This window comes from Protomyctophum parallelum (assembly GCF_964188405.1).
Source record: "Protomyctophum parallelum genome assembly, chromosome: 6".
NCBI classification, from domain to species: domain Eukaryota; kingdom Metazoa; phylum Chordata; class Actinopteri; order Myctophiformes; family Myctophidae; genus Protomyctophum; species Protomyctophum parallelum.
The window spans coordinates 34388127-34402790 of record NC_139701.1 but is presented as its reverse complement, the minus strand read 5'-3'; the positions used below and the strand labels follow the sequence as shown (position 1 = coordinate 34402790).

General features: G+C 42.5%; 1 protein-coding gene across 2 annotated transcripts in view; it reads left to right on the top strand.

Annotated features, from left to right (window-relative positions):
• Positions 1-271: 271 nt before the first annotated feature.
• LOC310860766 (disks large homolog 1-like) overlaps positions 272-14664 on the top strand; it is a 159646-nt gene continuing 145253 nt past the window's right edge. For both annotated transcript variants that reach the window (XM_083767922.1, XM_083767921.1), the window contains exons 1-4: positions 272-383; positions 1316-1489; positions 4478-5273; positions 5733-5841. In XM_083767922.1, the coding sequence (XP_083624048.1) occupies positions 365-383; positions 1316-1489; positions 4478-5273; positions 5733-5841 (1098 nt within the window). In that variant the 5' untranslated portion in view covers positions 272-364. The remainder of the gene's footprint in view (positions 384-1315; positions 1490-4477; positions 5274-5732; positions 5842-14664) is intronic.

Below are 14664 nucleotides of genomic sequence, written 5' to 3'. Positions count from 1 at the left end.
GTTCTAAGTCCAGCGTTTGGCTTTTTTCCCCGGCTCCTTTGAAGTTTGCGACTTTGCGTAGTTGTGGAAATATTGCTTCTTTTTTTTCCTGACAAAAAAGACAGAGGAGGGACCATTTGTTTTGTGTCGTCGGTGTGTCATTGTCACAGTTCGGAGGCAGTCAGATATCAGAATCAGATCAGTCCCGGGACACTGACTGGGGACAGCCTGCGCCACACACACACACACACACACACACACACACACACACACACACACACACACACACACACACACACACACACACATCTGCAACAACACGGACTCAGCTGACAACAAGTGACAACCCGTGGATATATTAGCTCTTAGCTGTCTGTCTGTCACCATGCCCGTCCGACAGAAAGGTAAAACTACACGTTTCTCACTCTCCTGTCTTTTCCCTCTGTACGGTTTGAGAAACAATATTTGGTATGTTACATTACAATAAAACGCTTCATATCCAAAGCGCTTTGTTTATTGGTCGTAATTTGACGTTGAAGTGAAATCAGCTGTGTTCGTTACATGTGTTGCCAGGCGAGGCGGGTTTGTTCGGTTGTTGAGTTTAAAAATATGTGGGGAGAAAGTAGAGTGCGCAAAGCAAATTACGTTAATCTCGTTGTAGCCTATTCTGACACATTTGGAGCTATAGTTTGTTTGTTTGTATTATTTCGGACAAAGTGCAGGTGTAGCCTAAGATTTTGACTCGTAGATTAATTATTATGTATCGATTCTGACGTCGTAGAGTGATGACGTCAGAATCGACAAATACATCTACTCTACGAGAGTATCTAGGCTAGTGCAGCTGTAGCCTACTATTTAGAACTCTCCTCAGAGATGCTCGTACGGTGTACCGTACGTCCAGACTAGTCCTTAATTAAGGGGACGCCGACGTTCCAACTTCGAAGGGTTCCTTAGCAAAATGATCAGTAAAAAAAAAGTGTCTTTTATTTTTTGAAAATTAATTGACACATCTTGGCACACAGGCCTATTGACAAATATTTGTATTGATTATATTAGTGTGTGTTTACTAGTGAGTAACAAGGAAGAAGAAAACCCTAATCTTAACATGAATGGACAGGAATGGTGCATGAAGTGAACTACTATTGTGTCAGGTGGGTCTATGATGATGGACCCACGGCACCCTACACAATAGTGGGGGTCCCCAGGTTGCTCCTCTGGGTACCACCTGGTCTACATTTTGAGTCCAACAAATAAATGCATTGTTAACGTGCCATTGTTAATGCATTGTATTTTTCTCCATGGCATGTGTTCATGTTTCCTACATTCTTGTGTTCAGATGCTCAGCGGGCCTTGGGGTTGCTCCAACAGTACCGGGCCAAACTCGAACAGAGGGATCATAACCAGAACGGGACCAAACAGCAGGGAGAGAGAGTGGAAGACTGCCAGCTGCAGCAGTCCCTGGACAGAGTCATCACTGTCTTCCAAAGCCAGCTATTCAATGCTTTGCTTGGTCAGTCAGTCTGTCTGTCTGTCTGTCTGTCTGTCTGTCTGATATTATACATTGCCTCCCACAAAACATGACAGATGTTTTGTGGAAGATACAATATGCATAGGAATTGAACCTTTGACTTATATTATGTCTCCCCTGTCCAACAAATCACTCGCTGTATGGACTGTAAATAAAGATCAGTCGAACCATTAATGAAGTAGTCTCACAGCTAGAACATCAGAGATAAATGTCCACCTACTGATAGTGTCATGACTCAGTCATGACATATACAGTAGCTAGGCAGCTCACATCTACACAAAGCATACAAAGAACGATGAATTGTAACTCCGGGGCTCCACCGGGCGCGTCAGCGTCAGGGAATGTTCCCTTTTTAATCAATGAAGGGTGGCTCCACTGCCCGCATTGAGTTGTGTGACTGCATTAAAATGGCCCCGGTTCGTTTTTTGACGCACGCCGCGGAGACGCAACGCGCCCGGTGGAGCCCCGCCGTTAGTGTTTATTAGATTGTCTGACACCTTGATGAGACTGAGAGAGCAGCTGCAGTTACTGCACATACTAGACTACAGCCAGAATGGTCATTGCAGCGAGAGGCAAGCATACAACACCAGTTGGGAAAAATAAATATATAAATATATATACCAAATAAACACCCAATACCGAATAACAACATACTTTTTTTTTTTTTTTTTTATCCCACGATTTTGTAACCCAGTTTTTCTTTTCACCCAGTGCCAATTATCTAATGTAATCCTGGGCGCTACACTTCCTCTGCCAAACAACATACTATTAAAATGGACTGCATTTATATCATTATATTAGTAGTGTACTGTCAATGTCTGATTGGGTATGTAAAAGAGCCCATTACAGTTTAGTACATCACTACAGTACTTTGTGCCACTGTATTTTACTGTCCAGTCAGTGTCCAAAAGAGAAATTATTTACCACACAGTGGTGTGGTAAATAATTATACTTACTATTTAACAAAGGGATTGTTACAACCTTAATTGTAAAAGTAAGTTCTATATTATGATAGTAATCAGTGCTGTAGACTAGTAGTTTGTTTGTTCAGAAACAATCTCTTCATCTTTTTTAGAAAACAGAAAATACATTTCCAGGCAGGTCAGGATACCAATTTTATCCAATCTGGAGAGAGAACTCACACAGGGTACATAGTGTCATCACTAATTATACTTGTTTATCTAAGACATGAGCAGACAAAATCTGCAATGCTATAAAATTGAAGCTGATAAATGAGTGCTCTCTCCTGATTGGCTGAAATTTCAGTTTGTTTGACACCCTTTATTTACTTGGAGAGTCATTGCTGTATCCTGCCTCCCTTTAAAGAGAAAAAAGGTATTGAGAGACTGGAACAGTGTGTTCGGTCACTTCGGTGGTACAAACCAAGTACAGAAAATCTAGAGTGAATTAAAACTCTTGATTGTTGCTGTGTGGCTATTCATTAAATTAGGCAGATATTTAACTCGGAACAATGATTGAATACTTTGGTTGAAAGAACCATTACTTCCTGAATATAAATCCCTTGTAAAGCTCCATTGTGCGATATGTGCCTTACAGCTAAACAAGGGACATTACAGTTATATGCAAGTATTATGTTTTGTACCCATCATTGAAAGTGCCATTCAGTTGGATGATCTTGTGCTGGCTAATCCACCACAGCAGTGAGAAATGTATATGGGAGGAGGAGAGGGCTGAGGGGTACTACGTTATTTCAACTGGCAAGAGCTAGTGGAGGGGAACCCAAAGTCTTTTGAGGTTAAGCTGAATGCACAGGGGCGACAAAAGCTACAAAAAGCTATGAAATGACCAAGCATTTCATTTTCAGAGTGAATGAAAAGGTTAGGTTTAAAATAGCACAGGTCAAGATAAGAAAATAATACGATTTTCTTCCATTTGCAGAACAGAGCAGGAATTGTGGAGAGTAAAACAATTATAAAAAATTGTGAAACAAAAAAACACATTAGTTCAACGTTTTGTGTCAGCTTGTAGTTTTGTGACACTGGCTTTCATTGTATTCTGTTACTTTGTCAATGCTGGTGTGAATGCAGAATTAGAGTCTGGACTGATTTTGGACAGCTGGTTCATGCAGGCATGGCTGGTGTCAACAATACATATTTATTTTCAGGCCCTGTGACTATAACATTTTTTTTTATACATGATTGCACCTTTAAGAGCAAGAAACCTTAGATTATAATCAGTCAGTGTATAGTTATGTCATGTGCTAGGAAGGTAAACCGGTTCTTAGTTCCTGATTCCACCTGCTTGTTTTCCATGCAAACCTACAGGTTCTGTGTGAATACCTGACATCACTTTGTCCATTTTTTGTTTTCTTGCACAATACCTGGATTAGGAACCAACCGGTAGTTCCTAATCCTACGTGCAAAGTGCAAACAGAACAGCCGCAGAGAAAAGGGAAGCGATGGTGTGTGTGTGTGTGTGTGTGTGTGTGTGTGTGTGTGTGTGTGTGCGTGTGTGCGTGTGCGCGTGTGCGCGTGCGCGTGTGGCGTAGGGTGAGGTGAGTGTAAATTGGGTGGGAGGTGAAGAGGGGATTTTACAGGTATTTCACCCTATCATCTTTACAAGCAGTAACCTCATGCTATCTGTAGAGGGCATCAACAGACAAAATATGTAACTTATTTATTTATTTTACTATATATGAAGCATGGGTATTATTTTATTTCTTTATTTTGGTTTGGAGTGAGGGGTGCAATCGCTGCTGGCATTTGACAACAATATTGAAAACAATTAAAAACACTGCTCAATAAATGCCATGGTGGATACAACCCCATATACAATAATAGACATACATTGTGTACACAGTTACTGTAATGGTCTCTATGAATGATGGTTTTCTCTGAATGTGTTTTAAAACATAAAGGAAAATAGATCTTTCTCATCTTGACAGATCATACAGTATGTGGGGAAAATATATAATTTATTCTTTCTTTTTTCCTCCCTTTTTTCTTTCAGACATCCAGGAATACTATGAGTTGACCCTCCAGGCGGACGGTCGATCCACTGAAGACCATCTGTACAATGAGATAGAACTTCATACATCCTCTACCCGGCCAGTAGAGCTCACAGCCCAGTCACAACCAGCCACTGGTCCACCTAACCCCCAGGCCTCCGGGGACTCTTTCAAGCCCAGGACATCTGCCCTTTCAGTAAAGCCTCATGCCCCTCCTATCCCGTCCGGAGCCTCCAGTGCTAAAACGGTGATCTCCTCCACAACACAGTCCAATAAAGTCAAGTACCGTGCCCCTCCTCCACCTGGATCCCCCAAGTCATCACCATCTTCTTCTGCTGCGGTCACGCCCAACGGAGTGGAACCCGCCACCACCGGGTCAAAAGGAGCCCATCTAGATCCTGGATCGCCCACCACCGCCCTCCCTGCCACAAGCGGGGAACAGGCCAGCCCTGTGTCCGACATCCTTGGTGCTGTCTCAGCCCTGGTCACCAGTACCATCCAGGGCCTCGTCTCTCCCACCAGTCCGGTCAAACCTATTCGCACCTTCCCTAAAACCCTCCCCAGTCCCAGTCATAGTCCAGACGCAGTTAACAGTACCACAGCCCTCCCTAAAGTCACCACCCCTCCATCTGTTTCTACCACTCCCGCTATCAACCAGGACTCTGCCAAAGCGATATCAGCCCTCAGCTGTAGCTCACCGAGTAGTCCCAACACGAGCAATAGCCCAGGCAAAGTGTTCCCCAGCACCCCCAGCCCAACAGTAACATCTGGACCCCTACCCAAAGGCCCTCAGCTGAGGTATATATGTATATTGCACGCACGCACGCACGCACGCTTTGTCTTTGATTTACTGAGAAATTGACTAGGAAATATATATGTTAAATAAATAACGGTTGTACATAAAAGCAAACTGCACTAGAAAGCTCAATGCAATTACAGTATTTAAAATACTGTTTGTATTAGGACAATATTACTTTGAGATGACAAAGCAGTCATAGTATATGTTTTGTCACTTGCTGCTTAAAGGTCTTTGCACATACTAGTGTAGACTCTGATGCAATGTTTTGTATGTCCAAAAAAAGGCAGGAATCAAACTCTTCTGCACATTTTCATTGTCCGATAGTGTTTCATGAGAAGAAAGTGGATTTTGTGTGCAAGGGTCCTTCCTAACTGTGGGTTCCTTTGTTCCAAGTTGAAGTAAAGTATTTGTTGAGACACGGCTCATCTCATCTGAACGCCCTCTTTCTATCCCTCCAGTCCAACCAGCCCTGGTCCAGCTAAAGTCAGCACTAGCACGTCTAGCCGTGGCCCAGCCAGCCCCAGAACAGTATCAACCCCACAGTTCAACTTTCAAACTCCCAACAAGGTAAGACGTAGACCGTATCTACAGTGAAGAACCCTGCATAAACATAAATGCTTTGCACAGGGGGCGGCAGTGGCTCAGGGGTAGAGCGGCCACTTGTGAACCCAGTTCGATCCCCCCCCAGAATTTGTGTCGAAGTGTTCTTGAGCAAAACTCTGAACCCCTAATTGCTCCCGATAAGCAGGTTGGTGCCTTGCATAGTTTCCTCCACCATCTGTATATGAATGTGTGTGTGAATGTAATGCACAATCTATGTAAAACGCTTTGGATATAAATCAGTGCTATATAAATGCACCATTTCTGTCATCTCTCAGGTGAGTTGACAAAGTGCTGGAGCAACAAATGCTTCCAGATGACTAACCTTTCAATGTAGCTGCAAAAAGCTTTTTCTGAAATTAAAAAAACATTGAAAATGATTTTCATGTATACTTTATGGTTCTTAATTTATGTTGGGGACTTTGATGTACTCATCAAAGTCATCATCACACACTGGATCATGTAATTATTCCAGCTTACTGTACCAGCTACAGTATACTTGTAGTGATTGAAAAGTGGTTTAAACATTGGCTTATATTGCATTACATAATGTCAAGATCAATCCACTCCAAAAGATTGTCAGTGAGACTTTTGCATGTCGCTGGGTGGTCGGTTAGCTGGTTTTGTATGTTGATCTGGTTGAACTGGTTTGAAGTCTTTTATGAGGGAGGGTTTGTGTTCATGCAACGTTGGCTTATATTAGTATGGTTATTAATTTTATATGACAGATGCATGAATATTCAATACCTCCTGGCTGCAGATATTACCTTCTATCATAGTAGTACTTTTAATGTGGTGCTTACACAGCTCCTGTGTCCTGGCTGACTGACTTGTATCAGTCAGTTGCATCAGTCAAGGAGTATATCTTCATGTAGCTCCTTACTTGTTTCACCAGCAATTACCTGTTTTTAGCAATCTTGAGGAAATAATATCTGTCATGTAAAAATGTGCACAATATTATTGCACCAGACTCTGCTAAAATGGTGTCATGGTGTAATGCGATGAGTGTACAAATGGAACTCAATGGGCTGGTGAACAAAAGCTCTTTTGTTAGTACACTCTTGGTCTTAGAGTTAACACTGAGGATTTTACAGTGTATGTCTATAAAAGGGAAAACTATTAGAAGGAAAACTATCAAGGTACTGTAGATAAAACCTTTGGGATAATAATCCATAAGAATGAATGTGTGTGTAAAAGGCCTCCCTGAGAGAGGCTTTAGGCTTCACGTGGACCTCTAACTTAGTGAGGAGGACTGATAGCCTTTAAAAGTAGAGCATCCAGTCCTGTACTGCTGCTGCTTCTCCAGACTGCACTCTTGCCAAACGGAGAGAGACACAGAAAGAGAGAGATACTGACCTGATAAAATGGGAGAGTGGAGCACCCTGTGTGTGTGTGTGTGTGTGTGTGTGTGTGTGTGTGTGTGTGTGTGTGTGTGTGTGTGTGTGTGTGCAGTTGCGCACGCACATGTGTATGTTTCCAAGATTCAGATTCAATAAATCACATGTTTGTTTGTCTATGCATGCATACTGTACATACAGTACATGTGTGTGTGTGTGTACTTCTTCTATGGGCATTTGTTTGTGCCTGCACGTTTGCATGTAAGTGTTGTCCTTGCATTTATGCGTTTGCGCGTGTGCATGATTACGTGTGTTCTTCTGCACCGTTTGGGGTCAGAAAGCGCGAACAGCTGCCTTAAAGCGAAGACAACAGCTGGGAAAACCAAAGGGAAAGAAGCCACATCAGGACAGCTGGCATTTCATTTTTTATTTATTTTTTTATTTTTTAGCTATTTAGCAGTAGCAGAGAGGGAGAGAGAGTCCACTATAGCTGCTCTGATGAAGGACAGTTGGAGGGGAGACGGGGAAGGAAGGCGAAGGAAAGCGAGAGACAGAGAGATGAAGGAGGAAAACGAGGAGAGATGTTAGAAGGATGCCGAAGGTAGCGAGTGTCTTGAGCCGAGGAGGACTGGGAAAGTTCCAGCGGAGGAATGTTTCTGTGAAAGTTGCGAGTTGAGGATGGATTGTATCTGTATCCTCACTACCAAGGTGAGATGCACAGAGGGTGATGCCAGTCACCTCTTATTTATATCAAAGTAGGGCTCTTCGTCAATGCACAATATTGCACATTGTCCACTGTATCTAGTGCTGTACTCTCTGCCATGCAGGCATTCTATTAATACAGTACATTTTTTATATTGTGTGTTTATTGTCTGTTAGATTTGTCAACATGTGTGAAGTTGTAAATGTGTTACTATTATTGCTTAAACCATACATGTTAATTAATTGAGATTACCGACAAGGTAAGATTTACATGCTCACCTGAGTGAATAGTTTGATTTGTAAATAGTGTTCTTACTTATTACACTTATTATCTTTTTATTACATTTTTTTATTGTGATATTAATCAAACGTACATTTCATACATACTACATTTCCCCATTGAAATACATGTATTTAATTCAGTCTGACTTAGAAGGTAGGAATAGTAGGAATTAAACATGTCCCTAGTACTGGCAATAAAAATGAATGACCGGCAGAGGGTATCAAAATAGAGGCATGGGATCAGCCCCAACAAATCAAGCCCTGCCAGTATGATACTCCTGTGGGAATGAAGTGCTGTTGCTCAGTTGTTTGTCTGACATGTGACATCCAGAGAGACTGAAAACTAGGTCTATGCAGCACACTCTTGAAAGGACTGACTGGCTGATTTCCTGCTAACTTATTTAGCTACCTGTTCTTCCGGATGGGTGAGTGAGTGAGTGAGTGATGACTGACTGATTGATCTTACTGTACGTCTGTATGGAAAAAAACAATACCTGGTCTACAAGCAGTTGCAACACAATTCACCATATTCACACCTTAGCCATTTTGCTATTAAGTTAATGAATTTTTTTTTTTAAATAACGCAAATATGACTTTAGCACAAAATGGCCGCTGTGTGACTATGGGCAATTTTCAACGATTGTTCGCCTATTATGACATGCCCAGAATAATAGGGATGCTAGGGTTTATGTGGTTAAATGTGCTTTCTTGCTTGTTCTCTCTCTTTTATGTATACGCTTTTATGCAACTTAACAGATTGTCTGCTGTTGATGTATAGCCTACTGTATATACATTTAATAGCCATCTGTCGTCTGTGATTGACGTACTGTATACTAACTACTATTACTATTACTATTACTAACATTAGCCTTTACTATTACTAAACATTAACATTAGCCTTTTCTTACAATGGAGGTCTGCGAGTGGGGAAAATGGAAGTACTTGAGAAGTAATCGCAAGCTATTTACCACTTGTGGCCACACTGCCGCAGTCTAAGTGTTAAGGAGCATGTAAATTACGGAAGTAGAATATAAGTGTGCTTCATTATTACTCATTCTTCTGCCAGATTTACTAACAATCATGCAGTTTGCAAGGATCAGTTTCTCATAGAAGATTCTCTGACAATTGCCAAAGCCGATATACCCAACCTTATTGCACTTTAAGCTTCTCACTTCTGTCAATGGACACCGTACCCACGTGAACCCTGGTGACCTTACTGTTTTTACATGTTTTTTTACATGTCTCGCTGTCAGGTGCACGGACTGCTACGCCAGCGGCTCGGGCCATACTATTACATTATAATTTTGTCAGTTGCAGTTGTGTTTTGTTCCTCCAAAGTGTTTCAGTGTTCTGTTACTTGATTAACTGGTTCAGACCGTACGACGTGTGGGCACCTCATAACTAATCCAACCGATGATGGGTTGCTAGGACGTGTGTACATGTCCTAGTGCATTTTCATTGATATCAACGAGAGAAAAATATTCTGAATTTTATTTATCTATTTATTTTTTTGAGTTGGTCTCCAAGGCCACCATACTCTTCGCTCTTCGTTCATCCTCGGTCCCGTACTTCCTTGTTTACCGCTGCAGAAAGAATCCCTCGTATCTCCTAATCTAGGGCGCTCTCCGTGGTTTTGATCAGATGGATATACTAAGCTCTTCATTTCTGACTTCTGACCTGCCTCTCGTTCAAAATATAAACGCGAGGGATCATCAAGCGATTTTATTGAAACTATAGCAGGGTAAGCAAGCACAAATATGTCTCCTGGTTTTTTTCTGGAACGGAAGTGGGGGGGGGGGGGGCTTACAGAGTAAAAGCGGCCATATCTTCCCGGCCCCCCGAGCAGGGCTCGAAATTAACTTTTTTACTTGGTAGCGCTTGTGCTACCAATTTCAAAATGAAGGAGCACCAGAAAAAAATTAGGACCACCCACCAATATGTAATCGATTTTTTACATTCATAAAAACAATAATATAACGTGTGGTTTACAAATAACATGAAATGACCAAAGAATAAAAATGCATGCCAGAATTTAAAATGTAGTGTCTGTCCCTCATCCATCCATCTCTTCAAAGAGACAGAGGCATCAAACATCTCCAGATGAGGACCCTCTAGTCTACACTGATTCCGGCCAGTCACATCACCTGTTTTCTTATTCTTTGTTTTGTGTTTTTCACCTTCATAGCCTATTTAGATCATATATTAGAATTTCTAATATAAAATAATTTCAATGTAAAACATTATATTTATAGCTATGCCTACTCACTTCTAATCAGTGGTGGATAAATTACTCTAATGTTTTACTTAAGTAAAAGTATCAATACTGCTGCTATGTAGAAACACTTACAAGTCTGCTATTCTCTCTCCCTTCCTCTCTCTCTCATTCCCTCTCTCTCTTGCATGCGTGTGCGGCTGTGCGCGCACACACGCATGCACACACACACAGCTGAGCCGGTCCGCCTCCGGAGCTAGAGGCTCCGGTCTTTTCTGAATCTGAACGCTTGAAATAATGTACTTTCTGACACATGGTGAAGTTGCGAGCTGAGGCGCTCTGGAATGTGAGCGATGCAGCGCTCAACGTTGTCCCGTACCGTTGTGTCAAAGAGTAGTTAACTACACACTCCACACGTTGGTTTGTTAGCATCAAGTGCTAGTGCAGCTAGCAGACAGGAGCAGTGCAGTGGATGTCAGAGAGCGGCTCAGAGCGCCCGTTTTTCTACAATTGATCATTGTAGCCAGGCGCACCACAGTAATTATTTGTAGTGGCACTGGTGCTCCCAAATATATTTTTAGTTCGCAAAGATTAAAATTCAGGCGCATTTGCGACCAAAATGGTCGCTATTTCGAGCCCTGCCCCCGAGCTTCTATTTTGAAAGAAATCCCTGCGCTGATTCGGTTAATCAGTTATTGCTACTGTAGTTACTGCTGTTGCTGTATATACTGTAGTTACTATACACATATTGTAGTTACTACTGTACATGTACTGTAGTTATTACTGTATTTACTATTGTATACTGGACTGCTGCAGTATATACTGTACAGCATGGATCTTCAATGTAGCAGTTCAGTAAGCTACGGTTCTTGTTTAAGATATGTGCACATTGGCTGCAGTATAAATGTGAGAGGAAGAAGATAGTTAGGGGACTGAATAACCACACACACACGCGCACGCACGCACGCACGCACGCACGCAGAGGTTTAATTATCGGTGTTGCACTTTTAAGCAGACACACAGGAGGACATTAGGTCAATGGACTTTGTTAGGAATCCCTCCAGCATTTAACAGGTTTGTTGGGTTTATCTCATTAGATGAATGGTTTAATTGACCGAGGGTGTTCATAGACCTGCTGGATCACGCTATACTCCTTGCCCTGCAAAATGCTGTTCATCCAGACTTAAATGAACACTTTTCTGTGCATCCTTCTCTTTTCCTCTCATCCTGTGTGTCATACAGACACTCCTTGGTCCTAATTCATTAAAAATGAAATACGCCACCGTTACACTGTGGCGGAAACAGATATCGTATTTATCCGTCCGAACAAGCTGCGTTGAGATGACGTGTTATTCAGAGAGTGGTGTGTACCACAGGTGCACAGGCGTATTCGCAGGTGTATGTCATACTGAAAGCAGCGGGTGCAAAGTGATCGGAGAAGCATCCGACAACCTCATCTGCATTGATCCACGCCCCATATCGACCGTAAAAGGCTTCAAGCATGACTCAGCAGACAGCAGTTTGAGATCCGTCTGTCAAAAAAATAAAAAAGGCTTTGCAGCCGCAGACTATAATAGCGCCTTCACAAATTACAATAAAAATGATTGCTGGAAAGAAATCACAGCCGCGGTCACTGCTATGAATATAGCCCGCACTCTATAAATTTAATAATTCTACACATGTAGGAGCAGGACAGTTAGGGCTTTTATGTTATGTCGTTTTTGCACCATTGTAGGCTATATTACCACTGTAGGCTACTATATATGTACAAACTGACATCAATCCATCAAAGGACACCTAAAGGAAATAAAAAGATTACAACGGTGCATGCTCCGCTGAAGCAATATAATTATAATTTATTTAATTAAGTTCGGGACCAAGGCGGTTGCTCACTCACACCTTTGCAGAGGTAAAACATATCCGATATTTAAAATATCGGATATGTCAATGCAAAAGTCGTCTTTTCAGAGAGAGCGAGAGAGAGAGACGACACTGTTGCGCGATAAAGAACAGTACATTCATAAGTGAATATATTATAGGCCTACCTCGTAGGCCTGGGATCCTCTTGTCTGAAGAAATTATAATCCAGTGAGTTTATCCAGTGAGTTAAACTATTCTGTGTGGCATCCATGTGATCAATATCAATATACATTATTATAAATAATTTCTGTCTGTCCGTCATGTTCGCGAGTGGAGGTGAGCTGGCTTAAAACTGATATGACTGGCCGACTTTCAAACACGCTGCATTCATTAGGCTAATATTGGTCTTCTATTTTTTATATAGGGCTAATTTGCCCTATTCATTTTCCAATGTGAATCGGATCGGCAGCGCTGCTGTCTGCCCCCCGCCACACACACGCACACACACACACACACACACACACACACACACCGACAGTCAACTGACTCAAGGATCTCCGTAACAAAACAATTTCATTAGGCCTGCCGCCTACTGGCATTACTACACTAAACAATGTTGGATTCGTACAGTGCAGAATGCAGATAAGCCTATGTTCTTATTATAACTGTGAGTTTGTTTTTTAACATGCAGCGCGAGTCCGCGAGATCCGATCTACAAGCTCACAACCGTTGCACTTCGAGTAGAAGGCTGCCGAGTGAGCAGCCTCAATCGCGCATGATAGAAATATCCTAATAAATAAATAAAAAGGTGTCGGGCCTGCGGGGCAGTTTCTGTATGGGACTCTATAGGCTAACTTGCCTAGAATGCATGCATTTAGGCATACAAGTGCACTCGGCTTTTATATATATATATATATATATATATATATATATATATATATATATATATATATATCGTTTTTTTATGTGCTGATCGACCAATATGTTGGGGACACATGCCTACATATTTTATCTGAGATTTGGGGACTATTTATTGATTCAGCATGAAGACTAAAGCCTTCTGAATAAATCTATATGCAAGTGTATGCTTCCGCAAATTTCTCCGCCACCTAAAGAGGTCCCGTAGGATTTAGCGGAGTTTCCGATCAATCAAAGTCAGCGTCAAGTTCACGGCCATTTCCATGAATTCCAAATGAATGTGGGAAATCCACGTAAATGCCTTTCCGCTAGCGTCACGTCAATATATAAGCGGAAGCGCGTTGGAGAATCAGGTCCCTTGTCTTTCTCCCTCTGCCCCACCTATCTCTCTAACACTATACTGTCATCACTACCAGCTACTATCGGCACACAGCCCACCGTGTGTGTGTGTGTGTGTGTGTGTGTGTGCGTGTGCGTGCGTGCAATAGGGAGATTGCTGTGGTCTTATTGAGTGCTGCTGTGCCCTCTGCTCCAACAGAGTAAAAGTCTCCGCAATAAGAGGCTTACCTTAGGCTGCTAATAGACTTTATAGAGGTGCTATTTAAAGAAGGGGGGAGAGAGAGAGTGAGAGAGAGAGAGAGTTCTTGGTATTCCTTGTTTTTGCCAGTTATACTGTACCCACTATTGACTGTAAGAGTTTTAGCCCTTCAGTCTGTCCGTCTGGCCAGCAAGCATGGTGATGTATAACTATGAAGGGTGGGGGGGGGGCTGGTGTCAACAAATTTGTGAATAATCTGGGCAGGAAAGTACAGTAGCAGGAAAGGAGAGAGGAACACACGGTGGAGAGGGTAGTGTCAAGTCCAGGCACCAGCTGAACTCACTGTTCGTCCTGGGATTACCTCGCGGCACCTTGCAGAGTCCGCACGACAACAACTGGCAGGGATAGAACAACCATCGCATACAGCCATCTCCTGCCTATGAAGACTCGAGAGGGTGCAGCACTGCTGCTCACTCCACCTTCCAGCTCTGAGGTGCCACTAGTGTAGAATTAATTTACCAGCTCAGTAGGGGCTACGTGTGAAGATGGAGCATGACAATGCTACAGCATCACCCAATGTAAAGTACCCAGCTTTATTTGTTTTTTAATTTGTGTCTGTCTCTCTGTTGTCTCTCTCCCTGCCTCTGTCTGTTTGCATCCCTTACTGTCTCTGACTATCACCTGGTCTAATATGTCTGTCTGTCTGTCTGTCTGTCTGTCTGTCGGCCTGTGTCTGTCTCCTGTTCTATATAGACTAATCCATGGAGCAGTGCCCTGTAGGCCAGGTGTAGGCAATCAGAGCTGCGGTATATGCTACACCTCAGCTATGGTTGCGCCCAGGGCACCCCTCCGTGGATTTATCTATGCCACTGCCTGTGTTCTGACTCCCACACTGTCTCACAGTCCTTTCTGCCCCCCGCCCCCCCTGTCTCTGTTTGCCT